Source organism: Suillus discolor (genome assembly GCF_016758755.1).
Source record: "Suillus discolor strain FC423 chromosome Unknown F5147scaffold_5, whole genome shotgun sequence".
NCBI lineage: Eukaryota > Fungi > Basidiomycota > Agaricomycetes > Boletales > Suillaceae > Suillus > Suillus discolor.
The window spans coordinates 599919-625728 of NW_024541252.1; the positions used below are offsets into that span (position 1 = coordinate 599919).

The 25810-nt window shown below is 47.4% G+C and overlaps 11 protein-coding genes across 11 annotated transcripts; 4 read left to right on the top strand and 7 right to left on the bottom strand.

The window, feature by feature from the left end:
- Positions 1 to 388: 388 nt before the first annotated feature.
- Positions 389 to 1607, bottom strand: F5147DRAFT_671553 (Isoprenylcysteine carboxyl methyltransferase family-domain-containing protein). Its single transcript, XM_041435601.1, has 3 exons — positions 1426 to 1607; positions 1089 to 1364; positions 389 to 1040 (listed from the first exon to the last, which is right to left on the bottom strand). The coding sequence occupies exons 2-3, from the start codon at positions 1254 to 1256 to the stop codon at positions 483 to 485; spliced, it is 726 nt and encodes a 241-aa protein (XP_041298059.1). The 5' UTR covers positions 1257 to 1364; positions 1426 to 1607; the 3' UTR covers positions 389 to 482.
- Positions 1608 to 6424: 4817 nt separating this feature from the next.
- F5147DRAFT_671567 (uncharacterized protein) lies at positions 6425 to 6735 on the top strand. The gene is made up of 2 exons (XM_041435602.1): positions 6425 to 6527; positions 6584 to 6735. Exons 1-2 carry the CDS (start codon positions 6434 to 6436, stop codon positions 6724 to 6726), a joined length of 237 nt encoding a protein of 78 aa, XP_041298060.1. The 5' UTR covers positions 6425 to 6433; the 3' UTR covers positions 6727 to 6735.
- A 174-nt stretch (positions 6736 to 6909) lies between these two features.
- F5147DRAFT_671571 (Isoprenylcysteine carboxyl methyltransferase family-domain-containing protein) lies at positions 6910 to 8063 on the bottom strand. Its single transcript, XM_041435603.1, is given in 4 exon segments — positions 6910 to 7564; positions 7613 to 7886; positions 7936 to 7974; positions 7985 to 8063. 2 exon segments carry the CDS (start codon positions 7775 to 7777, stop codon positions 7004 to 7006), a joined length of 726 nt encoding a protein of 241 aa, XP_041298061.1. The 5' UTR covers positions 7778 to 7886; positions 7936 to 7974; positions 7985 to 8063; the 3' UTR covers positions 6910 to 7003.
- An 804-nt stretch (positions 8064 to 8867) lies between these two features.
- F5147DRAFT_671575 (G protein-coupled receptor 89) lies at positions 8868 to 10939 on the bottom strand. Its single transcript, XM_041435604.1, has 10 exons — positions 10879 to 10939; positions 10594 to 10824; positions 10433 to 10533; positions 10146 to 10380; positions 9992 to 10100; positions 9892 to 9943; positions 9660 to 9832; positions 9373 to 9609; positions 9257 to 9322; positions 8868 to 9204 (listed from the first exon to the last, which is right to left on the bottom strand). The coding sequence occupies exons 1-10, from the start codon at positions 10917 to 10919 to the stop codon at positions 8959 to 8961; spliced, it is 1491 nt and encodes a 496-aa protein (XP_041298062.1). The 5' UTR covers positions 10920 to 10939; the 3' UTR covers positions 8868 to 8958.
- A 91-nt stretch (positions 10940 to 11030) lies between these two features.
- On the top strand, positions 11031 to 13923 carry F5147DRAFT_604664 (uncharacterized protein). The gene is made up of 11 exons (XM_041432307.1): positions 11031 to 11164; positions 11214 to 11314; positions 11361 to 11970; positions 12022 to 12150; positions 12201 to 12330; positions 12379 to 12512; positions 12566 to 12628; positions 12678 to 12742; positions 12796 to 12821; positions 12873 to 12959; positions 13011 to 13923. Exons 1-11 carry the CDS (start codon positions 11066 to 11068, stop codon positions 13742 to 13744), a joined length of 2178 nt encoding a protein of 725 aa, XP_041298063.1. The 5' UTR covers positions 11031 to 11065; the 3' UTR covers positions 13745 to 13923.
- A 1098-nt stretch (positions 13924 to 15021) lies between these two features.
- On the top strand, positions 15022 to 16829 carry F5147DRAFT_671587 (uncharacterized protein). The gene is made up of 11 exons (XM_041435605.1): positions 15022 to 15234; positions 15296 to 15391; positions 15442 to 15479; positions 15529 to 15739; positions 15792 to 15844; positions 15892 to 15987; positions 16040 to 16190; positions 16239 to 16271; positions 16326 to 16409; positions 16464 to 16543; positions 16592 to 16829. The coding sequence occupies exons 1-11, from the start codon at positions 15172 to 15174 to the stop codon at positions 16734 to 16736; spliced, it is 1050 nt and encodes a 349-aa protein (XP_041298064.1). The 5' UTR covers positions 15022 to 15171; the 3' UTR covers positions 16737 to 16829.
- A 404-nt stretch (positions 16830 to 17233) lies between these two features.
- Positions 17234 to 18919, bottom strand: F5147DRAFT_648754 (Rpa49 subunit specific to nuclear RNA polymerase I; the record flags this gene model as incomplete). The annotated part of the gene is made up of 8 exons (XM_041433298.1): positions 17234 to 17367; positions 17427 to 17452; positions 17502 to 17627; positions 17677 to 17835; positions 17887 to 18139; positions 18187 to 18479; positions 18554 to 18740; positions 18811 to 18919. 8 exons carry the CDS (start codon positions 18917 to 18919, stop codon positions 17234 to 17236), a joined length of 1287 nt encoding a protein of 428 aa, XP_041298065.1.
- A 28-nt stretch (positions 18920 to 18947) lies between these two features.
- Positions 18948 to 22437, top strand: F5147DRAFT_303442 (uncharacterized protein). The gene is made up of 14 exons (XM_041429118.1): positions 18948 to 18991; positions 19045 to 19524; positions 19583 to 19697; positions 19757 to 19843; positions 19895 to 20018; positions 20081 to 20256; positions 20307 to 20410; positions 20466 to 20551; positions 20599 to 20703; positions 20753 to 20860; positions 20913 to 21038; positions 21090 to 21149; positions 21207 to 21677; positions 21732 to 22437. The coding sequence occupies exons 2-14, from the start codon at positions 19188 to 19190 to the stop codon at positions 22239 to 22241; spliced, it is 2409 nt and encodes an 802-aa protein (XP_041298066.1). The 5' UTR covers positions 18948 to 18991; positions 19045 to 19187; the 3' UTR covers positions 22242 to 22437.
- A 270-nt stretch (positions 22438 to 22707) lies between these two features.
- Positions 22708 to 23222, bottom strand: F5147DRAFT_671601 (uncharacterized protein). Its single transcript, XM_041435606.1, has one exon. It carries the CDS (start codon positions 23174 to 23176, stop codon positions 22835 to 22837), a length of 342 nt encoding a protein of 113 aa, XP_041298067.1. The 5' UTR covers positions 23177 to 23222; the 3' UTR covers positions 22708 to 22834.
- A 678-nt stretch (positions 23223 to 23900) lies between these two features.
- F5147DRAFT_671602 (uncharacterized protein) lies at positions 23901 to 24502 on the bottom strand. Its single transcript, XM_041435607.1, has 2 exons — positions 24260 to 24502; positions 23901 to 24201 (listed from the first exon to the last, which is right to left on the bottom strand). Exons 1-2 carry the CDS (start codon positions 24483 to 24485, stop codon positions 23969 to 23971), a joined length of 459 nt encoding a protein of 152 aa, XP_041298068.1. The 5' UTR covers positions 24486 to 24502; the 3' UTR covers positions 23901 to 23968.
- Positions 24503 to 24626: 124 nt separating this feature from the next.
- F5147DRAFT_671607 (uncharacterized protein) lies at positions 24627 to 25685 on the bottom strand (the record flags this gene model as incomplete). Its single annotated transcript, XM_041435608.1, has 3 exons — positions 24627 to 24655; positions 24714 to 25116; positions 25175 to 25685. Coding segments are annotated over 2 exons (867 nt in total), but the record flags the coding sequence as incomplete, so codon positions are not given.
- Positions 25686 to 25810: the final 125 nt, after the last annotated feature.

The following is a 25810-nucleotide window of genomic DNA, read 5'->3' on the forward strand; positions in this document are numbered from 1 at the left end:
ATATGAATGTCTGCCTGCGTACAGGCCCTAGAGGGATGTTCACCAAATTTACAGTGCTTGTCCTCTGCGTCCATACTATTAGTGTGCATCTTGCGTTAGTCCTGTTTGTCGTATTAAGTACCTCTAATCCATTCATCTAGATTCTAATGTTGGTTTTCAGATACGGTGTCAAGTGTTGTCTCACCGCATCAAGCTTCGACTATCAAATTTTCAAACCCAAACCATGGTATATCGAACCTCGTTTAGGCTGGGTCAAGCACCACCCATACCACGACAAGTTCTCCCAAACATCTTCGCAGTCTCTGTACTAATATCAACATTTGGCACGCTTACCTATAGTGCTGCTTCAACCATAGCACATGCCGCGTCGAACCTCGTGTCATACCTATGCCTCGTCAGTGACATACAATTAACTCCTATAGAATACGAATCAACATAATACGGTACAGAAAGCAAACACAGAGCATTCGGTACGTAGATAGTTAATAGACCCCAGGAAGCAATCGATATTTCACCTTCTCCGCCCAATTCTCCCATTCTTCTCCCATAGCACGTTGCATTATCTTGTCCTCTATAGCAGGTCGGCTGATGGAACCCCAGATACCTAATGTATGCATGAGGCAGCCAATGACCACTACCGCCGTCATGAAAGGTACTTGTAGAATCCCAGACTGCCACATCCACGACCCTGGGCTTCCGTACATAACGATGATCCCAACAGATTGGAGAAGGGAACCGGTGTAACTTGGGTGGCGGACGACAGAGTATGGCCCACTCGTCACAAGTTTGTGTTCTTTTCTGACGCTGAGTTGGAAGCTCCAAAACTTTCCTAACGTCGACATACAATAAAACCTTAACATGCCCCCGATCACGATGGCAAGATTACACGCAAGAAAAGTGGGAGTGATTGGCGTGGAATGAAGAGAACGTAGAAGCTGCACAGCTTGGCGACCATAGATGCCCCCCGGAACTTTCGAGGGATCTACATGCATGGCAATGATGTTGGCTGCTTCGGCAGACAGTGTTGTGTATGCGCTAAACTGTAATACTGTTCACAGATTTATACAGACAGTACAGGGGCAACACACCTTGAGAAGCTCTAGACTGAAAATCATCATACCAGCTGAGCTAAAATAGGATTCCAACATATTGGGCTTCAGCTTCTCTTCAGATGACGGTGGGGGAGAAGAAGTAGTGAGTGAAATTCGGACGCCAATGGCTGAGGCTACGAGGAAGGGGATCTTCAAAAGACTCATGGTGCTTCTACTGGTCCGTCTTTAGAGCTTGCGACGTGTTAAATAACCAGCTGAACATTAAGGACACACGTGCTCCCGGGTCAAATAGATTTATGTCATGGATACGGTCTAGTCGGGGCAGTCATCAATTTTGTATCAGCGATCCGAACAATCAATGATGTGTATGTACCTTATGTCAAAGGTTAAACCTGTTCTTCAAGAGAAGTACTAATTGTAATAGACGTAGGTATGTAAAAAAACGCTCAGTCAGCCTTGGCAATAAATTAAAAGAAGGATGTGTTACTCTTGCGAGATAAATGCTTGGGGACCATATCCTAGGTCTACTAGATGTCCACGGGAGTTCGCGCATTTTTGGCAAAACGGGAGGATTTAAGTTAAGTAAACGTTACTTAATGAATTCCGATATCGGGTCAATTAATATCGGGTGATCGTTCGTTTCTCTGATGACACCATTTTCGCACCATACCACTGCTCTGGTCTCCGTTTGCATACATCCAAGTCGAATCCAAACTTTGGTAACCAGTACTTTCGACGAGTCACTCTGAGTATCACGTCACTTGTGATTCGGAACGATAGTACTGTCGAATTCTTGATGCTTTGGTAGTGGTGTTGATTGAGCCTGATTTGATTTGGTGGGGATGGATTTTAGATCATTAATAGTTGACACGATCTTGGAGCTAGAATCTTATACATGTTCATCACAAGTTGCAACGGCGGGTTTTCAGCTACAGAAAAATGTATGGGTAGTATATATTGCAGACGAAGATGGCAGGGCATTTGGTATCGGTATCATATATGAAGGACGGTTCAAAATGCATCAGAGGAAGTGGGTAAAACACGTCCATAGAGATGTAAAGACATGCGACTCGTGAAGGATGAGAAGGTCTAATGATTACCGTTCGTATATTCAGGAGAAATACAACCGATGAAGAGCCAGAAGCGAGTCCAGAGTCCAACGTCTCTTATCGTTGCGTGAGGGCGTGACACCGTTGTTAAAACTGTAGCTGCGGTAGCATCACCGGCAGTAGGCGTGGTGGACAACGAAGAGTCAGCTGTCTGTGGTTGCGAAGATGGTTTAGCGATGTTGGGCATGGGAGGCTGTGGGCTTCCTGCAGTAGAGATTTTCGACTGTGATGGTTTCGTTTTCTGTTTCTGTTTTTGTTTTGCAAATGCAACCTCCCTCGCTGAAGCATTTCTCTATGTGGTATTAGATGAAGTTGCCAGTGAACATCCGAGAGAGAGAGAGAGAGAACATACACGTTTGCCCTTCGCATACGGAACTTCAACAGCAGGGCTGCGCCCTTGCAACTCAGTACCTTCACCGCTTCGCCCACGCTGTTTCACAAGGTTTCGAGCCCAGTCGAGAGGGGAGGATGGTGATGTAGCATGAGCACCAGAGGGGCTACGGTTGCGGTGGAATAAACGACCAAAAAACGTGCTGCCTGGCGGTGCTGAGGAGTGGGGATGGTTTCGTGCGGAGGACTGAGAACGTGAAGGTCAGGAAAACAAAACCGAATTGATAGTGATGGCATACATGGGAGCGATCTGGTGGGACACCATCAAAGAAACCTTGGGTTATCCGACGAGTAGGTGGACGTTGTTGCACTAGAGGACGTGTAGCACTAGCCTAGAGCATATATAGTGAGAACAACAAGATCTTTTAATGAAGGTGTCACGTACATGTAGTGCCAACTTGTTGGCCTGGCAAAGCGTATTCAGTTGTGAAGATATACAATGAGATATGCATATCAACTCACCTTTGAATTCAAAAGTAGGTTGCCGAGGCCGGCTTCTTTAACTATCGCAGCAACATCCCATGTGTATGCGTTTGTGTCCTCGCAGCTAGTGGCTAGTAGCTTTCCATCTTCCGAAAACGATACAGAGTGAACTAGTGTTGCATGCTGTAGAGGCGAACTGATGAGTTGTCCGTTGTCGAGGTTCCACAATAGCACTGTCATGTCGTGCGAGGCACTTGCGAGGATGCGTTCATTAGGTGATATTGCAATGGCCCAGACCGCATTAGTGTGCGCATCCAGTAGTGCGGTTTGCTTCCATGTTTTGGTATTCCATGTCCTAATCGAGTGATCCCATGACCCGGAGATAAGAGTTTTTCCGTCATTGGTCCAAGCCAGGCAACCCACTAGATGTGTATGTCCTTTGAGAGTTGCGACAAGCTCGCCTGTCTTTGTGTCCCAGATTTTGATGGAGGACTGGCGAGTGGGTTCAGGTATTACTTCAGACCTGCGGGGCCCATCATGTCCACCAGTCGCAATCATGGACATGTCTGGTGAATAGACCGCTGCCCACACGTAGGTGTACCCAGTCTCGATTGGCTCGAGGATTATCTCTCCGCTTTCGACGTCCCATTGCCTTGCAGTCCCATCGGGGGATCCACTTAACACTCTTCGACTATCTTGACTCCAGCAGACAGATAACACTCGTTGTGTATGTCCCATCCATCTAGCGATGACTTTGCATGTGTCGATATCCCACAACTTCACTTCGCCAACCTCACTCCCGCTAACCACTTTCTTCCCGTCCGGAGACAACGCTATACAATACACTCCACCTTCTCCATCTCTCCAGTCTTCTCCTATCTGTTTCCTGCTCTTCAAGTTCCATACCCGCAGCGAGCCGTCATCTGAACAAGTGATGATCCGCTGTCCGCCTGGCAGGTGTATGACGCCTCGCACCCTTTCGGTGTGTCCTTCAAATTTCTGATGGGGTTTCATCGCTGATGTCTCTTCCTTTTTAGCGGTAGGTGAAGACATGCTCCAGAATTCCTACTACCAGTGCAGTGTTGTTTCAGCCTTCATTCATTCAATTCCAGAATCAACACTTACGAGGATAGCAGCGACGTCTGAACAGCAGGGTATATGATGGGCGTTTCTGTCAAGTCAGAGTTATATTCTCTGCCTCCTGGTACTTTGTTGTGCCTCGTTGTGTTCGCTCACAGCCTATATACAGCATATGCTGCGCAACTGAAGCGCCCTCCGTGCCTCGCTGGGTCACATGGAGTCCGTTCGACATTTCCAATATAGTATCGACACATGCTCATCACATACTGCCCCAGTTCCTACATCCAGGTCTACATCATCCATTTCATTAGAACATCTCCTGTCTTAGTCGTTCAAAACAATGGCACCGTCGATCTCTCAGGCTTGTCGGCGTTGAAACTTGATTGAGCCTGAATCGATGAGAAGATGGATGGACAGAAAGGAGAAATTCACATTGAATAGTTCAAGAAAATGGTACTGACGTTAATGAATCATTGTCAGAATACGTGTAGCTGTGACTTGGTCGATGTATGGGCAGTAGATGAAGCATCTAGCATACATATTGTACACAAAGGACGGTTCGAAATATGTACTCCAGAGTCCAGGGTGTCTTATCATGGCATACCTCGGAGGGTGGGAGGGCGTTGAAGTTAAGCTGCGGTGGAATCGCCGATGTCAGGCATGATGGATGAACTGGGGGTGACAACCTGTCGTTGCGAAGATGGCTGGGTGACATTACGCTCGAAAGGCCGTGAGCTACTTGCAGTAGAGTTCTTCGAGGGCAACGGACTCTCGCGCGAGCGTTTCTCTGTGTGATATTAGGTAGAGTTTAACTGACAAAGAGAAAGAGAAAAAACGTACAAGTTTGCCCTTCGTACACAAAACCTCAACAAATGCAGAGTTATGCCCTTGTAACTCGGTGTCTTCACTTTGTCCGCGCCATTTCAAAAGGCTTGGAACCCAGTCGAGGAGGGAGGACGGTGATGTATCATGGTCATCGGAGGGGCTGCGGTGGGACAAACGGTCAAAGAACGTGCCGCCTGGCAGTGAGGATCGAACTTGATGGTATAGGAAAGTTGATCCTATGTGATCGAACAGGTACACTTGTTTGTTGCCATCAGACGGCGGAGAAACTGGATTGATCTGTGCACGTATGACACAGCGGTAGAAGTTGATGATTTGATTCCTGGATCTGGCTTGCACAAATTTCGGAAGTCATGCTCGCTGACAAGACAATCTGCAGCTGATTGCATGAGAGATATATCGAAAGAAGTATGTGTAGTGTAGTGTCTGCGTGTTTAGTTGAAGCAGAAAAATCAGGGATGATGGGTGACCAGGCTAGGACGCGGATTGTTCAAGTTGGTGGGCGCTCACGTTTGTAGAGGCCTGGTGCGAAGTGTTTTTGGGACGTTCTCCATAGATAGATCCTCCTCGGACGATAACAATGATGTCTTTGGAAAAAGTTCGGGTAGAGAGAATGCTTCGAACCCATAACGAAACTGCCTGACCAGCAGCGCTAACTTGAACTCCTCGATCTGTCCTTCCACGTTGCTCCCATCCACAACTATCCAGGCATCAGTTTCGTCAACGAGCCTTGCCTTTACAAAGGCGTTAAACAGGACATCTTCGACCGTTGAAAGAGGCGTTGGTCCGTTTTGATATGCCAGCCCGTTGTACTCCCAACCCGAATAACAAAACTTGATAGCGATTTTTGCGCTTCGGGTGGGACGAAAGATGAAACAGTTTTTTGGATGTTGGTAAGTGAGGAGACTTGGCGTGCTTGTTCGTCTCTAGCTCTCTGAGACGCGCTATCAGCTCACCCTTTGACTAGGATCCATAGTTTGGTGTCATGGCGCGGATGTGCTTTGGAGGGTCGAGCATATGGGACTGCCTCAAGAATATACGGCCGAACCAGCTCTGTCTCTGAACTTTGTTACATTTCTCGTGCTCCAGGACGCTTTCCACTGCCCATCGCGCGAAGTTGAACCGATCGCCATGTGGTATGGCACACGCATTGCAGGGATTCCTAAGCGAATGACCGACCCAACCGAATACTGGTTAGTAGCTTGGGCCACAATCCGAGGAGTCGAACGATGCGGTTCAGGAGTGCCGGGCCTTGCACATCATCACTAGTTGAGTTTTGAGCGCTAGGTAAGTTTGACAGACAATTCGAACAGAAGTAGTACTGCCGCCACCGGAATGTTTTATCACATTTAGGACCTGTCAAGTTAATGTCCTGAGATGTCTAATATGGCTCATTGCAGGCTCAAAAAAATATGCAACTCACATCATATGTTGATTATCGTTTCCTAAGTGAGATTCCCGGAAGCAGATGCATTAGTAACTTGAATAAATCAATGCATCATGCATCAAATTTGAATCCTCGTTAATGATCATCGTATGAATGTCTGCCTGCGTTACCGTACAGGTCCTAGGGGGATGTATTCACTTCTCACCAAATTTACAGTGCTTGTCCTCTGTGTCCATACTATTAGTGTGTATCTTGCGTTAGTCCTGTATTGTCATATTACCTCTAATTCATTCATCTAGATTCTAATGTTGGTTTTCAGATGCAGTGGCAAGTGTTGTCTCACCGCATCAAGCCTCGACCTTACCTTGTCAAGTTCGATCTGCCCTCTATATTCTCCGTCACCATATCAAGCCTCAATCATGGTATGTCGAACCTCGTTTAGGCTGGGTCAAGCACCACTCATACCACGACAAGTTCTCCCAAACATCTTTGCAGTCTCTGTACTGATATCAACATTCACACTTGCCTATAGTGTCGCGTCAACCATGGCGCATACCGCGTCAGTGTTGCGTTACTGCCGTGTCACATGCGCGTCAGTGCCGCGTCAAACCTCGTGTTACACCTATGCCTCGTCAGTGACATACAATCAACTCCTATAGAACACAAATCGACACGATATGGTATGGAAAGCAAACACAGAGTATTCGGTATGTAGATCATCAATAGACCCCAGGAAGCAATCGATATTTCACCTTCTCCGCCCAGTTCTCCCATTCTTCTCCCATAGCACGTTGCATTATCTTGTCCTCTATAGCAGGTCGGTTGATGCAAACCCAGACAGCTAATGTATATATGAGGCAGCCAACGACCGCTAGCGCAGTCATGAAAGGCACTTGTAGAATCCCAGACTGCCACATCCATGACCCTGGGCTTCCGTACATAACGATGATACCAACAGATTGGAGAAGGCAACCGGTGTAGCTTGGATGGCGGACGACGGAGTATGGCCCATTCGTCACAAGTTTGTGCTCTTTCCTGATGCTGAGTTGGAAGCTCCAAAACTTTCCTAACGTCGACATACAATAAAACCTCAACATGCCCCCGATCACGATGGCAAGATTACACGCCAGAAAAGTGGGAGTGATTGGCGTGGAATGAAGAGAACGCAGAAGCTGCACAGCTTCACGGGCGCCATAGATCCCTTCCGGAATTTTCGAGGGATCCATATGTATGGCAATGATGTTGGCCGTCTCGGCAGACAGTGGTGTATATGTGCTAACCTGTAATACTGTTCACAGATTCATACAGACAGTACAGGAGCAACACACCTTGAGAAGCTCTAGGATGAAAGTCGTTATACCGGAGCTAAAGGAGGATTCCAACATGGTGGGCTTCAGCTTCTCTTCAGATGACGGTGGCGGAGAAGAAGTAGTGAATGAAATTTGGACGCCAATGGCTGAGGCTACGAGGAAAGGGATTTTCAAAAGACTCATGGTGCTTCTACTGGTCTGTTTTGGAGCCTGCGACGTGTTAAATACCCAGTTGAACATTGAGGACACACGTGCTCCTAGGTCAATAGATTTGTGTCATGGATACGGTCTTGTCGGGGCAGTCATCAATTTTGTATCAGCGGTCCGAAAAATTAATGTGTATGTCAAAGGTTGGACGTGTTCTTCGAGATAAGTGCTAACCTAAACCATTAATAGACCTAGGTATGTAAAAAACGCTCAGTCAGCCTTGGGAATAAATTAAAAGAAGAGTGTGTTACTCTTGCAAGATTTGTCTGGGGAAAGTTCTAGGCCTGTGGGCGTACAGTATCCTCTTAATCCGGATCAGGGTCTTGTGCTTCTCCTGATAAGCGCACCATCAATGATCTAATAGACATTATTCATCCGCAAATTGAAGTACTTGCGAGTTCGCAATCAAGGACGTGGAACAGTTTTACAAGATAACTGCCCAACGATATCAGGGAAGTCAGGATGTATTTAATATATCAGGTCAATCGAATGTACCTTCATTGTCTGAGAAGATTTAAGTGGTTGGAGCAAGCGAATATAATAATAATACGTACGTGGGTTAGCGCTACACAGCCAGGGACTCTCATGGACGAAAATTTCTAGTACATTGGAAGTATGTGTGTAAGTACACGTCAAACCACGCGGCCGGCTCCGCTATGAGCCATGCAAATGTATGTACGCCAACGCAGGAAACGATCATGATATTCTGTTTGCTATGGACCAGACGTGGCCAAGGGACCACGGATAGACTCAATAGCAAAGAGAAGACAAGATCACATAAACAAAGAATCCCCCGACGACACCAGCCTATAGTGCAGCGGCAAGGTCATCATGTTCCCCAAGTTGCAAGCAGAGCTCGGAGAAACAAGGGCGGCAAAAATTTGATAACCAAAGAATGAGGGCGGTGCCCTTATAATAGTGGTTAAACTATTAAGAACAGATACTACACTTGATCTAAGCCAAAGGCCAGAGTGGTAAGGATTCAAAGCGGTTCACAGCCCCCTTTTATATGAGATTCTACCCGTGCACGGGCCCCTGATTCAGACTTCTAGTTGGATTAGGCAGGCGAGTCGATCGATCAGCCTTGGGAATTCAACAAGGCCAAATAATAGGCCAATTGCGAGTGTGCAAGTACATGTACAATGAATGTTCGAGGACTACACATCCAAGTCGTCTCCTTCAAATGAACTTCTCACCCAGCGAGCGAATGCACATCCTGCTGCACCAATCAGGAATGACCAATCAAACAAGCCACCGAATAGCGAGTACTCTGGCAGCGTCGCAAACAAGTTCATGCTATCATCAGACGGACCCTGGGGATCTTGAGAGTCGCCTATCACTGGGGATAATGTGGGCGGAAAGGTTGTGCGAAGCTGGACAAGAGTCGACAAGAGATATATGCCCTAGGTGCCCGTTCAGTCACATGAGAAACGTTAAAGAAGATTTCGTCAATACCATGAGCTGCGCGAGGGTCAATAACATCAGTGATGCTGATGTTTTACGTGATGTGACATGGAATACCTGTGTGCCATCAATGTATAGCTGAAATGAATGTTCAACAGACAACTCACTCTCGTAACACCACGTAGCACCAAGCGGAGAGAACATAAAATGATGACGCCCACAAGGGAAAGACTTATTTGTTTTGATAGAGATGGAATATCAAATTGTGATTTTCCTTCATCTCCTGTCGCGGATATGGGAAGAAAAGAGAATAACCATGCAAGTACGTGCGCAACTATATCTCCATATGATGCGGAAGAGGGACTCGAGTTTGACACAGTCGGAGAGAGAATATTGAAGGCTGACTGGGATAAACATGACTGAAAGGTTCACAGTCGAGGGGAAGACCACTTACACTACATACTCGGCAGACGCAATAAACTGCCCATGACCACGTAATGGTCTTGCCCGTGAACGACTCTGCATACTCTGCTGCAATTCGGTTGCGTTTGAGAGCAACAACGCGAAGGCTCATCTGCTCTTCAAGAGCTTGAAGACCAATAACTTCCTGTTGCATCGAGCTTTGTTCTTGCAAAGAATCGAAGATTTGAATACAGGCTCGTAAGAAACAGACAGATCATACGTACGTCCATTCCGTTTGAACGACATGCGTGACAGCCACGATCCATCTGGTTGCGGCTAAAATGTTTGAGACGAAGTGTGACGACTTATGTTGGCCTATAGTACCTTTGAGCTTGCATAGTCATCCAAGTCACGAGAACGATCCCGCAGATCGTTCTTTACTCTTTCAAGCGCGTTTTCAGCGGAGACAATCGATGATGCAGATGGTGTTGATCTTCACAAGTTGAATAGTAGTACAACTGGTCGAGCGTTCACTCACCGAGACCGTTTGATGATGCCCCATGCACCACTAACTGCACCGAGTCCAGATAGTAGTCCGAGGACCGTGGTTCCCAACGTGACCAGCCGTGCAGTGACTGCTGTTAGCGGGTTGTACAAGAGTAGCTCAGCGGGGAGTGGAATATATGAAAGGGCAAATACGAAAAGTGCCACAGGTGCTAATGCAAAAGCAACACGAATTGGCAATGCACGAGATTGTACAAAACCTGGATTATCTGGAACCATTAGAAGACGGTTGGGTAGACAGGAGGGAATATGGCATCTTACCAGGCCGGTAGGTCAGGATGAGGCTGAACGATATGGGAACAAGTAAAAGCATCGTGAATAATAGAAGGAACAGTGCTATTCGCCAGCTTAGAAGGCGAATTCTGTTATGACCGTGCCGACTCAGTCAAGCCAAGCGCCTGCACAATCGAATTATGACACACCTCGGTTCCAACCAATCCAAACCCTGGCACATGAGCATGCAGAATAGGATACTGCATTCAGAAAAGCAAAGTGAGAAACACGTCTGCGCGAGTGTTGAATGCCATGGTTGTGTGCTACTTGATTGCGGGGTCACTGCGGACCCTGGCAACGTGTCTTGCGGGGCGAGTTGTTGAAGGTCCTTGTACAACTTCTTTTGCAAGAAGATGCGACAGCTAATGAACAGAAAGCCTCTTCAAAAATATAAGTGAGAAATTTGCCCAGAGCTATTTAGACAGGGGATATACCCTGATGCAACTACCAGGAACACTTCTGTTGCGGCGGTCATGGAAGTGAGTGAGAAGTCGTGGAACCCTAACCCGAGCTTAGGGTTTATTGATGGTAGTCACGTCACGTCGTCACGTCATAAACTCACGTGGGTGGCATTCAGCTCGTGAGCGAACGACCACGACAGCCAACGACCGCACGAACGACATGAATGAACCCAAAAAATCCGACCCTACAACTCAAGTAGTTCATGAGGAAGCTACCGCAACCAATATATCTTACTCTCAACCGCCAGCTGAACCCGTGGTGACTAGTATTAGTCCACTCTTACAGGCTCCAACTAACGGTCACACAGGCAGAAATAATCTCGGCAGCACAACGCGGGGATCTCAATACCATTCGTGAGCTCGTAGAGTCAGGGGAGTGCAAGGTCACAGACAGAGATGACCAGAACGTGTAAGCCTAACCCAAATGCTTTTGTCACACTCATGAACGTCCGCAGCACTCCTCTTCACTGGGCAGCAATAAATGCCCAGCTTGCAACCTGCCGCTATCTCATAGAACAGGGCGCGGAAATAGACGCAATAGGGGGTGACCTAAAGGCTACCCCCCTGCAATGGGCCGCTCGCAATGGATACCTCTACATCGTGCAACTGCTCATATCCCACAATGCTGATCCAACCATCGCTGACACCCAAGGTTACAACTCCCTCCACCTCGTGACACACTCATCATCAGTAATGCCGCTCCTTTACTTATTGCACCAACCTGTGAATGTCGATTCTCGTGACTTGCAAGGTCATACGTCATTGATGTGGGCTGCGTATCAAGGCGATGCGTTGTCTGTGGATCTTCTGCTTAAACACGGCGCGAATCCTAACTTGAAAGATGATGCTGGACTTACGCCCTTACATTGGGCTGTGGTCCGAGGCAATCGAGTTATCCTCCGGCGCCTGATTGAAATGGGGGCAGACATACACGCAAAAGATCTTGAGAGCCGTACACCAAGAGACATGGCTGTTGAATTAAAGAGCCTAGGCGCGTGGAAGAGAGCCATGGAAGAGGGTGGCTTGACGGAACATGGTGTAGGTAAAGCGAAACCATTGAACGAGGTCCGTTTCACTCCATTCGATCTTCCTCTGTAATGTCTGACCCAGCTCTAGCGCCATACAAAAATCGCTATCTTCATTCTGCCTTCTTTGTTTCTATATTTCATTTTTACAACGCTTACTATTCTGCCATGGTATACCGGTATCATACTCGCCATGGCTGAGTTTTTTGCCATGCATCATGTAAGTGGCGACAAATTTGCCATGACCATGCGATAGCTCATGACAAGCAGATCGTAACTCGGGTACTCTTGAATAAGAACACCTACGTCGGAACGGTAAACCAAAGCCCATATTTCGCAGGCATCATCGCAGGGTCAATGCTGTGGGTTGGTTACTGCTGGGTAACACGACTTGTGCAGCGTACGTCATATGTTATACTTTTGCAGTCACGGGCTGACATCATTTCAGAGACAGAATCGCATGCTTTTGTCCACCTGGCTTTCGCAATCATATTTGGTCTATGTTTGTATAACTTCTTCCGTGCTGTTACTTTGGACCCAGGTCTTTGCCCCCGGCCAGCACATGATGGAGAATTGAAGGCAGTGAGTATATTAGCGTTCTAGAATGAATCTGCATATGGTAACGGAGACTGTAGATCATCGAAGACCTTGCTTCAGAGGGCAGACTCAATGGGCAAACATTCTGCATACAATGCATGGTGCGTGTCAATTCTGTAAGATGCAAACTTATGTTGACGTTTTACACAGGCAAGGAAACCCCTACGGTCAAAACATTGTCGTGTTTGTGATCGATGTGTAGCGCGAAGTGATCAGTATGTCCTGTCCTTTCTTAGAGAGCTACAAAAGTGAACTCTGTGTGTCATAGCCATTGCCCATGGGTCTGGAATTGTGGTAAGTAAAGTTCTTTGAATAGTGGCACTCCAACTTTGACGCGGTTTGTAGTTGGGGCAAATAACCACAGGCAATTTTTACTCTTTGTCTCGACATTAGTCATCGACATCGTATTGTTTGACTACCTTGTTTATGAATGTATGTTCTTGATCATCGTCCTTCCGAAGAGTCTCATCTGAGCAATGACAGATTTCTTGTCGACACCATTGCCCGAATCCGTTGACTGTTCCGCAATCTTCTGCGAGCCAGCCTTGAAGGATGCATTCCTTCTTTGCGTCTCGCTGTGGTCAGCCCTGCAACTGACATGGACTTCTGTGCTCCTCGTGACACAGTACTGGCAAGTGACCAAGCAGCTAACAACGTTCGAGGTCTCCAACATCGGGCGTTTCGGCTTCATGGGCGGTCGCGGCACCCTCGCTGCTGGCAGTGGAGGTGGTGGTGTCCAGATGGGGCATCGGCACCACCATGGCGCTCACCAGCAGAATGGCGACACCGACAGCGAAGCAGAGGCTAGTGCCCACAAACAGGCACATAGCCACACTTTCTGCGGGGCCCTCACTGCACCCGGAACATGTACTGCTTTCCTACTTAACCTCCTCGGTCTTGACCGGTTCACACGTGGACGTGCTGCACGCGGACTCACCTCGCATGCACGCAATCCATTTGATTTCGGAGCTGTACGGAATTGCAGGGATTTCTGGACCATGGGCAAGGAGCTTGGCGTGGAGTATGGCCAGGTGTATGATGTGCCCTTGGAAGGTTTCGAGGAGGCCAAGAGACGGAAGGAAGCGGAACGGGGCGACCTTGAGCACGATCACGAAGGCTCCCACAGCAGCAGGAGTAAGAGTCTACTCGGCAAGCTCACCATGCGGATGGGTATGGGCTCTAGTCGGAGAGGCTACGAACCCCTGAATCAGGTCTAGCGTATGTGGGTTTTTTGTGACGATGAACTATTTATTTTGTTTACAAATTGTACATGTGGATATTACTTTACTACAGGTATACACTATCCAGAGTATAAGCATTAGTATATTCGGTTCTTATCATTTGATTGACCAAACCGCATTTGGTTTGCACTAACATCTGTCACAAAAGCCGCTGCCCTCAGCATTTATATGAAGTTAACTAATCGATGACAAGTCTCATCGTGGAGGAGGTTCCAAGATGGGTCGACATCTTCCCACCTGCCGCTAGAGTTTCCGTATCGCACAGGCCATGAGGTCATTTGAACTCACGGATCAATTTCGTCATGTTGTTCATCTCCGTGGGGATCCCAAGGCTGCCAGAACTTAGAACGAGGCTTTCTCCGACTGTTACAGTACAAAGGCATGTGTTTTGCAGTCGGGTCGTTTCCTTGACGGAGCCGTTACGTAGGTAGCTTCCGAAGACCAGACTGCTCTTCCGGCAGCAACAGCTAGCGCAACAGGCGGAGTAGCCTTGAGCTTTCCGTTCCTACGCCGAGTATGAACGGCGTAGAGGTTCGGTTTGCATACTGGACGCACTACTCGTCGGACAGACACATCATGTACGCTGCGCGAGATATCCGATCAACGATCATCATCTGTACCTCCCATTGAGGATACCAAGCATGGACTTGAGCACTGAGCAGCCCGGCGATGCGCTTGAGCACAGCTGTTGGTTTATTAGTATCGCCGGACTGCAAACGACTCCCGGCACCCGATGCAACAAACGTTGTTACTAAGGCTGGCTTACTTCCCTCTTAGGGTTGCTTTCTCTTGAAGCTTCAAGTTTACATGGCCTAACTTACTCCGGTTAAAAAGCTTTAGTTATGTAATGGTTCTGAGGTTGGTATGCATGTACTAAGCACGTGGGAATCGGAGGATATTAATAGGTCACGATGACGATGTGAATTTTATGATTCTTATTGCACTTGAAGCAAGTGCCTAACCTTCCTGACCACTAGTGCAGGTTTACCTCACCCTAGGCCTAGCTGGGGACGCCTCCCAGAGTCCCCTTCAAATATTTATGCACTCTGTCGTACCATTTCCATGCCTGAATTGGACTCTGGAGGAAAATATATTACTATTATCCAACTTGAAGTGTACAAAACTTGCGCTTTGCCAGCTGCGCATCACTTATCGGTTGTATACTAATACCGTGACGGTAGCCTATACTGGGACACACTCACATGCACTTTATTCCATTCCATTATTAACCTTATTCTTACACCAACTTGAAAAGTATGTGCTAGTCCGATGCGCAGGTGCCGTCAAGGCGCACTAGGACGAACTCACACACACTTGGTTCCATCATCAACCTTATTCTTACACTATAAGTCAGTGGCATTCTGCAAGAATTGATATACTATCTTCCACCAGATTACCCCACCATGACGCACACAGCTGAAGCAGTGATGTCTCTCCCAACTATTTCTCGTGAATATCGCACCCAGGTACGCGTCATTTGTCCACTTACCAACAGAGGTCGACATTGACTTACAAACGGTGAGGTAGGGTGACGGCTATCAGAACTTGAAACTTCAATCAGCGACTCTCTCTAAGCCGAAGGGTACCGAGGTGACCGTCAAAATACATGCCGTCTCCTTGCAGGTCTGTCCTCATCTAAGTATTCAACTCCCAGAGATTCAACGTACCCGCAGTTTCGTGACTTGATGGTCTCCAAAGGAATTTACCCACAGTTAGTATTGTTTTTAAGTTGAAATTCACGTTTAACACTGATCTCACAGGCAAAAGTGGGACATCGTTCCTTGCTCTGATGGCGCAGGTGAGATTGTTGCACTTGGGGAAGAGGTCAAAGGGTGGAAAATCGGAGATCGTGTCTGCCCAAACTTTGCACTGGATCATATTCATGGCGATGTCACTGAAGACATCAAATTGACCGGACTTGGTGGCCACATTGATGGCGTGCTCCGGGAGTACATCAATGTCCCCGTTCACGTATGTGTTCTTTTCATTTCAGCGTCTTATTGGTTGCGAGTGTCTATTTAAGTCGCTGGTCCGCATCCCAGAATATCTTTCATATGAAGAAGGGTCGACTCTTCCGTAGGTCGACTATCTGTCCTTATCTTGACATGCTCAGACTTCGCTAGATGCGCGGCGTTGACAGCTTACAACGCTTGTCTTGGACCCGTTCCTCTCAAAGGTGGAGACTACGTTCTTGTTCTCGGTACCGGCGGTGTTTCAATGTATGTGACAATTCACTGACAATATTGGCTCGTGCACAAACGGATCTGGTAGCTTCGCCGCCCAATTCGCCCTTGCTTCTGGTGCTATCGTCATTGTCACGTCATCTTCTGATGAAAAATTACAAGTTGCAAAGAAATTGGGCGTGCAGCACACCATCAACTACAAGAAGAACGTTAAATGGGACGAAGAAGTCTTGAACATTGTATGTTTATTTTTATGACCTTCACATTAGCGCGCCTAATATAGTTAGACCGGCGGCCGTGGCGTTGACCACATCATCGAAGTGAGTCTACCCAAAAATGCACAATTGCAGCGAACTTAATCGAGCGTGATACAGGTCGGAGGGCCTAATACTATACTGAAATCTATCAATGCCGTACGCTATGCTGGGTGGATTCATATAATTGGCTTCGTGTCCGGGGTACGCTTCATATCTGCATCTTTATCGGTACTATTAATGCCACTTATCATATAGGGCGATAACGGTATTCCTGTGACCCTTGCGATCTTGAAGACGATCATTTTCCGCGGAATTTTGATTGGCTCTGTCAAACAGTATGATCTAATTTCCATATCTCTATTGTACTGACAGGCGACTCGCAGGTTTGAGGACATGAACCGACTGCTTACAGCGCGTCAAATCCGCCCAGTGGTAGACAAAGTCTTTTCCTTCGAGCAGGCTACTGAGGCCTATGCGTATCTCGAGAGCCAGCACCATGTCGGAAAGGTAGTAATCAAATTGGCGTGAGGTACAACGATGCAAGGGTCAAGTGTAGGTATCGAGTAATCCAGTTTTGTTTCACATAAGTATGTGTGTAGGATATGTAACAGTTTAATACCCAGACTAGATATAACAAAGATTCCGTGCTCTCATGCTACATAACTTGCAAGAAAAATTACGCCTTGACACCTTACTGGAGTTTGCTATTTTATGACATGTTCTCATTATAAATGCTGTTGGTCTTCTATACAGTATGTACGAATAACCGCCAGCATGAGATGAATGGGAGACATAGGTGGACGCAATAGTACCCGAAGTATTTATAGATTTATCAGCGAGGTCACGTGCCGTCGTGTTTTATTCAATGTTAAAATACTACTACTAGACGCCGTGAGGTAGACTTAACTTGGACACTACTGTTTCAACACCTGCCAGGCTCAGTGAACATCTCCTCGACTCCGTGGAAGAAAGTAAGGATCAGACACTCTATAAGTGCAATGATCTCGGGTAAAGACACTCAGGTTTTACGTCCGCCGTCTTATCCGGGATTTGGGGAACTCTAGAGGTGTCTTTAGAATGGCCCTTTTGATTTCTCCCGCAGAATCGGGCAGACCCAAACGCTTCAAGTCGGACTGTGTTAGCTTGTTGATTTTGCAACCTGGTAAGGCGAACACGATCGGTGAGGGGCAAGGACGATTGAAATTAGTCTGCACGTACCTAGAGACCTGAATAACGTATTGACTCTGCCAAGGCATGAGCTTGGTGCATGACTGTTGCTAGTGAAAGACTTACTTAGCTGGTTCCATGCTTAAATCAGCGGCGAGAACGCTTGTGTCGGTCGCAAAATCATCGACGTGAAGGCATAGTGCAAACATGTGCGTCAGAAGCATGGTCCCTTTTTCAGATGTCCTTCGTGCCCTGGGAAACTATGAGGACCACTACCCCAATGAAGGTATGGAAGACGTACTCCATGGACCCACGTGCGGTCTCTGTGAACCGTGATAGAAGCCCGTCAATAACGACGCTAGGAACCATCGACAATTTTTGTTGAATGGCGTCCTTGTTGATATCTTTGAAGGTGGCCTTGTGGAAGGCGACCATTGTCGAGATGTATATGAGCATTTTTCTGGAAATATCACTGTCAGTAGGCTCTGGCGACGAACAACACTGTACATACATAGTGGTCTTGTTTGGCGAGGGAGAGGTAAATGCAAGCGCCAAATGGTCATTGATCCAGTTGGAACGCTTAAAAGGCAGAAGAGCGACCCGCTCCGCTCCACCGCCTGCACTCATGTAAGCAGAAATGGACAGTGCCTTCCATTCAGGCTTGGGAATCATGTTGTGCAAGGGATAAATGTCGCTTGGATTGAGAGCATCGATGTCGTACTGTGGAACTAAACGAGTGCTGTCTGCGTTCGCTTTTGCTTCCTCTGAAAGACCGTTGAGTATGAAAACGGAAGGGAAAGAAAAGATAAACCTTTCGATGGTAGTGTAGATGTGTTCTTCAGAATACTCTCTTGGAGGTGATCTGCAACACCCTCCATCGCAGAAACATCGACTTTGTTGCGCTCTTGCGCGCGGATGGCCAGTTTCGCCTTTTTGGTTCCGAACGTTTCGCCAAGTGCCGCGCGAGCCTCAAGCCGCTGAAGAGTAGAGACAGCAGCAGGTTGAAGACCCTTTAGGGCTTTAACTTCGTGTGTGAGGATGTGCAACGGAGCAGCTCGAAGGGTGGTGATGCCAGTGCGTTTATTATGAATTCCGACAAGGTATCTGCGAAATAAATGATGAAAAGATAGATATGAGGATCCAATATTCAGAGATGAACGCGGAGTGTATGCACGCACCTGCTGCCCAGTGAACCCCGTCGTGTTTCTTCAGAGGAGTAAAAATCCACGGCTTCTGTCTCGCCCGCAATCAACATCGGGATCTCAACAAACGGCATTTCCTCATTGTCCGTCGCCGGCTTTTGTGTTTGTGCCTTGTAACATTTGAAAGAAGTGGATTTTGTAGGCTTGACGGAGGGGAAATTAGCTAGTGGACGTGGCACCATCGACTTTGCTTGAATTGAAAAGCTTTGACTGTGACGACCATCTGCACTCACCAAGAACAGGACCCAGCTGCGTTGCAGGCTGGTCTGAGAGCGCAAAGGACACCCTTTGAGTGTCGTCTAACTCGCGCTTGCGCTTCTTGGAAGTTGTCATCGCAGCCATTAGTGGCTGCTTGCTAAAAGATCGGGCTCACCACGATATTGCCGTAGCCCGTGACTTTTTACAACACAACAGGTCAGTTTCACTTGCTCAAACTTATATGAACTCATTTATACTTTATTCTATAGCGCTTCATAGGCGTATATACGCCTGTATAGTAGAATTCGGAGTTGAAGTTGTTATTGTTAACGTTGACCTCTTCTTCGTCAGAGGTCTTGTTCCCATTTCTAACCGCGGACTCACGCTTTCGAGCACTTACACCCCTACCACAATGTCTAAATCTTGCTCTAAGAGCAAGAGCCCCCCTGTGGACATTAAACCAAAGCTAGAGGAGGATATCAAGCTAGAAGAATCTCTTTTCCCTCCAGTAGACACTAAGCCTTCCAAGCCGGAGCCATCACCGCCCCTCAAGCGAGAATCTTCTGAATCCGCAGTCAATGTAAAACCCAAACCAACAGGCCCACAGCTCATTAGCGACCTTCCGCGCGCGGAAGCCGCCGCTCACGCAACATTTGTGGAGATACCCGACAACCACTATCAGTATGGGACGCTTGGGCGCTCAAGAGAGGAGGGAGAGAGTATGACTTGTGACTGTCAATATGAGCATGGTTGGTTTGATACCATCCTGGGTAGCATAGTTGTAGACTCTAAGTTCTTACTGCGCAGGTGTCGACGACCCATCGGATGCCTGTGGGCATGAGTCAGATTGTATCAATCGGCTCACACAGGTGGAGTGCCTCGCAGATGACTGTCGGTGTCGGGTTTACTGCCAGAATCAACGGTAAGCTTATCGTTACTTCAGTCTTTTAACGTTCTACATCCTCAATTGCACGTATTCAGGTTTCAGCGCAAGGAGTACGCCGATATTGAGATAGTACAGACGGAAAAGAAGGGTTTTGGTCTTCGAACGGCCACAGATCTTTCAAAGTGAGATATCTCATTCTTTCTGAAGCGTTATAAACCCCTCACATCAACTAGGGATACATTCATTTATGAGTATGTCGGCGATGTTGTCAGTCACCCTTCCTTTATGAAGCGTATGCGTCAATATGCGGAGGAAGGAGTCAAGCACTTTTACTTCATGATGTTGCAGAAAGATGAAGTGCGTTGCTATATCTTTTGATTTCTCCATAAACCACTGACGGTCCTCCTTTGGGTTTCCAGTATATCGATGCCACAAAGCGAGGTGGCATCGGCAGATTCGCAAATCATAGTTGCAACCCGAACTGTTACGTCGCGAAATGGACAGTGGGAAAGCATGTCCGCATGGGCATCTTCGCAAATAGGTACATACGTAAAGATGAGGAACTTACCTTCAATTACAATGTGGACCGTTACGGGTATGCTTAGTTTTTTTTATTGATTTTTCAGATGAGCTCATACATCCAAGGCATGAAGCACAACCGTGTTACTGCGGAGAGGCCAACTGTGTTGGCTTTCTGGGTGGTAAGACCCAGACTGATATCGCTGGGATGGATGACCTTTATCTCGATGGTGCGCCTGCCAACGAGCACCTTGCTTTTGATTGCTAATACTTCTGCTCTGTTAGCGTTGGGTATTACCGATGAAGTGGAGAAGCTGGGCCTCAAGGGTAACAAGAAAAAGAAGGGTAGAAAGCTTGACGAGGACTACATGGTATGCCTTATAAATGTTCCCTTTTTCTGTTACTCACCGTCTTTCAGCCAGAGCTCAAACCACTTCTTGAGAAGGACATTCCTAAATTGGTTCAAGCAATCCGGCAAACGCAGAGTAAGAAAGTCCTTTTCAAACTTCTCACTCGAATCAAGGTATGTCTTCACATCGATCTTGTTGGGAAGTCTAATGTACTGTCTTCAGATCACCGAGGACCAGGCGGCACTACGCCAGGTTATGCGGTTGCGAGGTTTCAGTTTAATGCACAACATTCTTGAAGATCACGCCAAAGACGTCGATATTACAATCGCCGTGAGTCATTATTCTTGCGTAGGGTGGTCACATAATAACGTAAGCGTTACAGGCCTTGGAGGCCATGAGCCGCTGGCCGCTTATCCAGAGGAACAAGGTCGACGATTCGAAGATCACCATACCTGTTCGAGTGTGCCTGGAGTCAGAAAACGAAACCATGAAAGGACTTGCCCAAAAGGTCACTTATACCATTACTAAACTCATCACCGTTCTAACGGGATATTTACAGCTCTTGGACCACTGGGACACCCTTGAAATCGCATATCGCATTCCCAAGCGAATTAAAGCTGTAAGTTAATATTCCGTTTCCAGCCAGTGAGAGCACGGTATCATGAAAAATTCGCAGGATGGCGAGGAAGAGCAACCTCCGCACCACATTGCCATGATTGAATCACTAGAAGGGGAACTCCGCCCACTCAAGAAGCCGAAATGGGAAGATCAGTACGAACAGCACCATTTTCGCCCCGCACCTAAACGCCCGCCCTCTACCTCTACTGTCCTTATTCAGCATCACTGGCCATCTCCTTACATTCCACCAGTGGTTCATAGGCGATCGAAAGACGAAATTGCTGCTGTGATCGCCGCTGCAAAGGCAGCTGCCGAGGCGGAGGCCGCCAAGGCCCCTCCTCCGTCACCTCCTCCAGAGGAGAAAAAGGTGAAGAGAGAAAGACCTCCGAAGAAGACTCAGACACCAGAGGAAAAGGAGGCCAATAAGGAGAAGAGGCTATTGAAGCTCGTGGGCGCCGTCGTCGTCAAATGCATGTCCAAATATTCAAAGCAGCTTAATCACGACCAGTTCAAGAAATACGCTAAGGAGGTGGGTGTCGTCTTATTGCTCTACAAAGGGATTATCCACTGATTTATCTCCCAGCTCACGCACATCATTGCCGAGAAGGAGAAGAAATCTTCCAGCTATAAAGATGGAAAACTGGACGCACTATCTGACGAGAAGACGGCAAAGATCAAGAAGTTTGCGAAGGAATACATCATCAAGGTGCTACGGAAGCATGAGAAATCTAAGCGAAAAGCCTCATCGTCTACTGCACCAGCAACTTCATTCGTGATCGAGGAAAATGATCACGAAGAGGGAGGCGACGTGCCTATGGTGATGTCCGTCGACGAAGCAATGGATCTCGGCGATGGGTCAGAGAGTGAAGCGGATGATGCGGACACAGGAGGCGATGTACAAATGCAACATTTAGAAGACATGCAACATTCTTCGGACGATATTGATCCATCCCCGAAGGAAGGAGTTGCTGAACACCCTCCACAGTCCCTCACTCCAATAACACCATCGGACGCCACTATTGACCCTAGACTGCGGCATCGGCTTGAAGAGCCGGGGAGCCCTCCAAAACATTGTTGGGACTCAAGTACATAGCACTTACTCCATCGTTATCTCCTATCTATCACGCTAAGTATTCGCCTCCTCACATGCGTAGTTATTAGATTGCATCAGGTTTTTCATCGCTGGACAATTCAACGCATATATCTTGGAATTGTACCAAATGTGCTTACCTTTGCACTCAGGGTTTTGCAATGCACCACCATATACGTCAGTTGAGTACCACCCACACTATGCTAGCACAGGAGGACAATGATTAAGAATTAAGGCCAACAGTAGTTCATATGCTGTACATTGGTTCTAGCAAGATATCATGCTTGCCAAATGCAAGTCACTACTGGAATACAAGTTTCGGATCATCCGCTCGACCTTCGCTCAGACTCTACTACAGACAAGCGAGTCTCAGGATTCATATCCATATGCTCTATACCAACGCGCTCTTAACCACGGCTCGTCCCCGCTCACAAACTTTACCCTAGCACCGCTAAACACTAGCATTTCCAGGCAATCGAGCATCATGATCACTGTGCTTACAGCAAAATGATCAGACAAGTCGGTTAGAGACGAAGCAGTAAATGGACGAGGCTGAAGGATGTTAACACGCGAACGTCGAGGGAGAACAGTTGATCTCATCTGGTGAGTCCAACGGGACATGTCAACTTGTTTGGTTTTGGGGGCTGTATATTTCTAGGAACTGTTCTTTGTCGGATAGAGTGGACAGCCCTTCGGCGGTACTCGATGCTAGCAGAAAAATTGCGGAGGGCATAAGCAAGGCTCGAATGAAAAAGTGCGGGTAATTGTGGGGTATGATCAGAGTCCAGGGGCTGGCGGCTATCTGGGCCAGACGAGAAAGCGATAAGCTGAATGTCAGAAATTCCGGAGAGGAGGTTGACAACGATATCGACTTCCTGGTATCGCCCCTGCAAAAGGAATAGAAACGTTTCAGGAAGTACTAATAGAGCTTTTTTCATAATTCCCCCGATTCAGTGGAGTTATTCTTAATTGCCGAATGGACGGATACAACTCTGGTTTTGCAAAAACGTTGAGCCTTTTCCTATAGTGCAGGATGAGTGCCTAATAGACGTACTGATGAGAGCCAGAGCCAGGAAGTTTGTCATGTGTGATCATGACAGGATAAGGCTATGTGGCATTTTCAGTGGCGAGGAGGTGGTAGTACGGAGAAGAACAGTAAGCCTTTCAGCGGTCCAACTTCGTGACAAGTGCATTAGTGTTGTCAGGGTCTGGCATATGTAAGTAGATCAAAACAGCTGGATGTGGGATGTCAGATAGGGCAATGAAGGTGCTTCGATAGCAGCTGTGTAAAATTCGGTGCGGTCGTTGAAGGGAGACACGAAGTTTCGGGTAAAAGTTCATTGGTGATCATAGCTGAATTGACACAGGCAGAGAGAAAGAAGGGCTCTTAAAATTAGACCTTGCTCGATTGTTGTCCTCGCAACTTGAACTACACACCTCGAGCATGTATACCGTGACGTGGTATGAACCTAGAAATGGGCTAAGATGTACTTTTGGTTCAAGGTTTTTGATAAACGGTCAAAGGGTTCAAGCCTTGAAAGCCAAAGACGCTGGGCATCGAACCCGCGTTCCGAGAGAGCTTCGCTCTTATCGAAATCATGATGACCTTGTGCTTGTCGCCAAGATACTGTTTAGTATGGACTCGGGCCGACAACATTGCACCAGACATTTCCATATTAAAATAGCCATCCACTGAGTAAATCGAGGCCATTAGACTCGAGCTTGGTGAATCAGACGAAGACGGAAGAGTAGAATAAGTAAACAAGTGGGAAGACGGAGCTGGAAGGAAACGAGCATGCGTGAGGCAGCGTGACCCGAATTCGAAGAATTTGTCGTTGGTAGGAAGTACTAGTCACCGTGACCGTATATACCGTACAATTTACGGTGAACTTACGGGTACTACCCGTACCGTACCATATGTCGTACAATGCATTCGAAATGTTTGACGGTACGGTATGGGTCACTGTACGGTCATGGTCATACGGGAGATGAAAAAACATCAAATTACAGTACTAACATACAATATGAAACATGCCAATAAAATGCTCGTTCGCGCCAGCTCTTTCGAAACCCGGGACTGACGGTCTCATCCCAGTACCTGGCTAATGTAACGTGCCGCCGGAGAACTTCGCAAGGACTTCGACCGTATTTCAGTCCACGTGCAGTCGGCAACCTAGATAGAATATACAAATAAGTGTATAATATGAATAGGATCAGTACTTGACAGATTCGAAGCCTCGATATCATAGTCTTGTAGTAGTAAGTATTGCAATAACAATAGAACACAAAATAAACAGAATGAAAGTGATACCGTTTGACATGTCTTTCGAGCGAGTCCCAACATGCCTTGAACTCTAGCAAAAGCCGTTCGCCAGCGATGGCTGCAGACATCAGGAAAAGCCTCCTGGGCAAAAATTGTAATAATTTGCGCTAAATGATGTTATTCTGATAATTCTATCTAATTTCAAGTTTTAGGAATAAAATGGCTAGAAGACGATAATGTACAATGGAATTATCAAGACTTATTTGAAAATACAGTAAGTGAATCTATCTAGATACGAGTTCAACCAAAAAGTGTCACAGTCATCTAGAACTGTATCACTGGACCACTCTCGCGGGACGACGGCACCGAAATTCGGTAGAAGATGGGCACTCCGCACGATCTTCGACAATGGCACAATGCTTGCGACTTTTGCGCCACCAAGAAAGGAACGCGAGACCTTGTAAAGGCCGTGGTGTCGATCGGGAGCCAATGCAAACGGCGAGAACCACTCGATATAAGCCAGGTGGCTAGGAACCTGGACTGTTGGTGGAAAGAGGAGCGGGAGAGATTTTGAAGGTAGTGAGAAAACGACTCGCACTTGACCAACGCGGAGTGCTTGAGCCAGTCAACTGTGAGTCACCAATATCCTTGTGAATACTCGTTGCTGACTTACCTTCTATACCTGCGCTAACGGCTTCTGTATTCGCACCAAGGTTCACCAGCACTGTGTCTGAACGACGGGGCAGCAGACCAGAACCCGATCTCCGTTGTGGTCTTGCGTGAACTGAATCTAACGTGACGGTTGCGTCGCCATGACCACGAGCATCGACGGAGACCCACTTGATCTTGTGGAAAACAGGAAGCGTTCGAAACGGGAAATGGATGTCGCGGGCCAATATTTCCAGTGCTCGCTCATGGAGGGGGTTAGGATCCTCGGCATGCCTGAGCTGTGTGATATAGCGAGCAAGTGCCTCGCGGAAAAAGGTAGCGCCGTAGTCATCAACTAATCTGTCTATAGTGACAGCTTTTGCAGTAGGGTGTTTGGGCATAGTCTGAAGGCGGCGGAAGGTCATATCTGGAGGACGTGAATGGTGGGGCTCAGACTCGACATCACCAGCAAGTCGCCAGATGACATACTTGTCATGGCGCAGTATTTTCTCTTTGCGTTCGAGCCACCGTGCTCCCACTCAGGTTCGTTATTTGCTTCATCTTCCCATCCATCGTCCGCTCCCTCATCCGCATCACTACCATGGCCAGATCCCTTGCGAGCCCACTCAAACTCTTCCATGTCATACCCTCCATCATCATC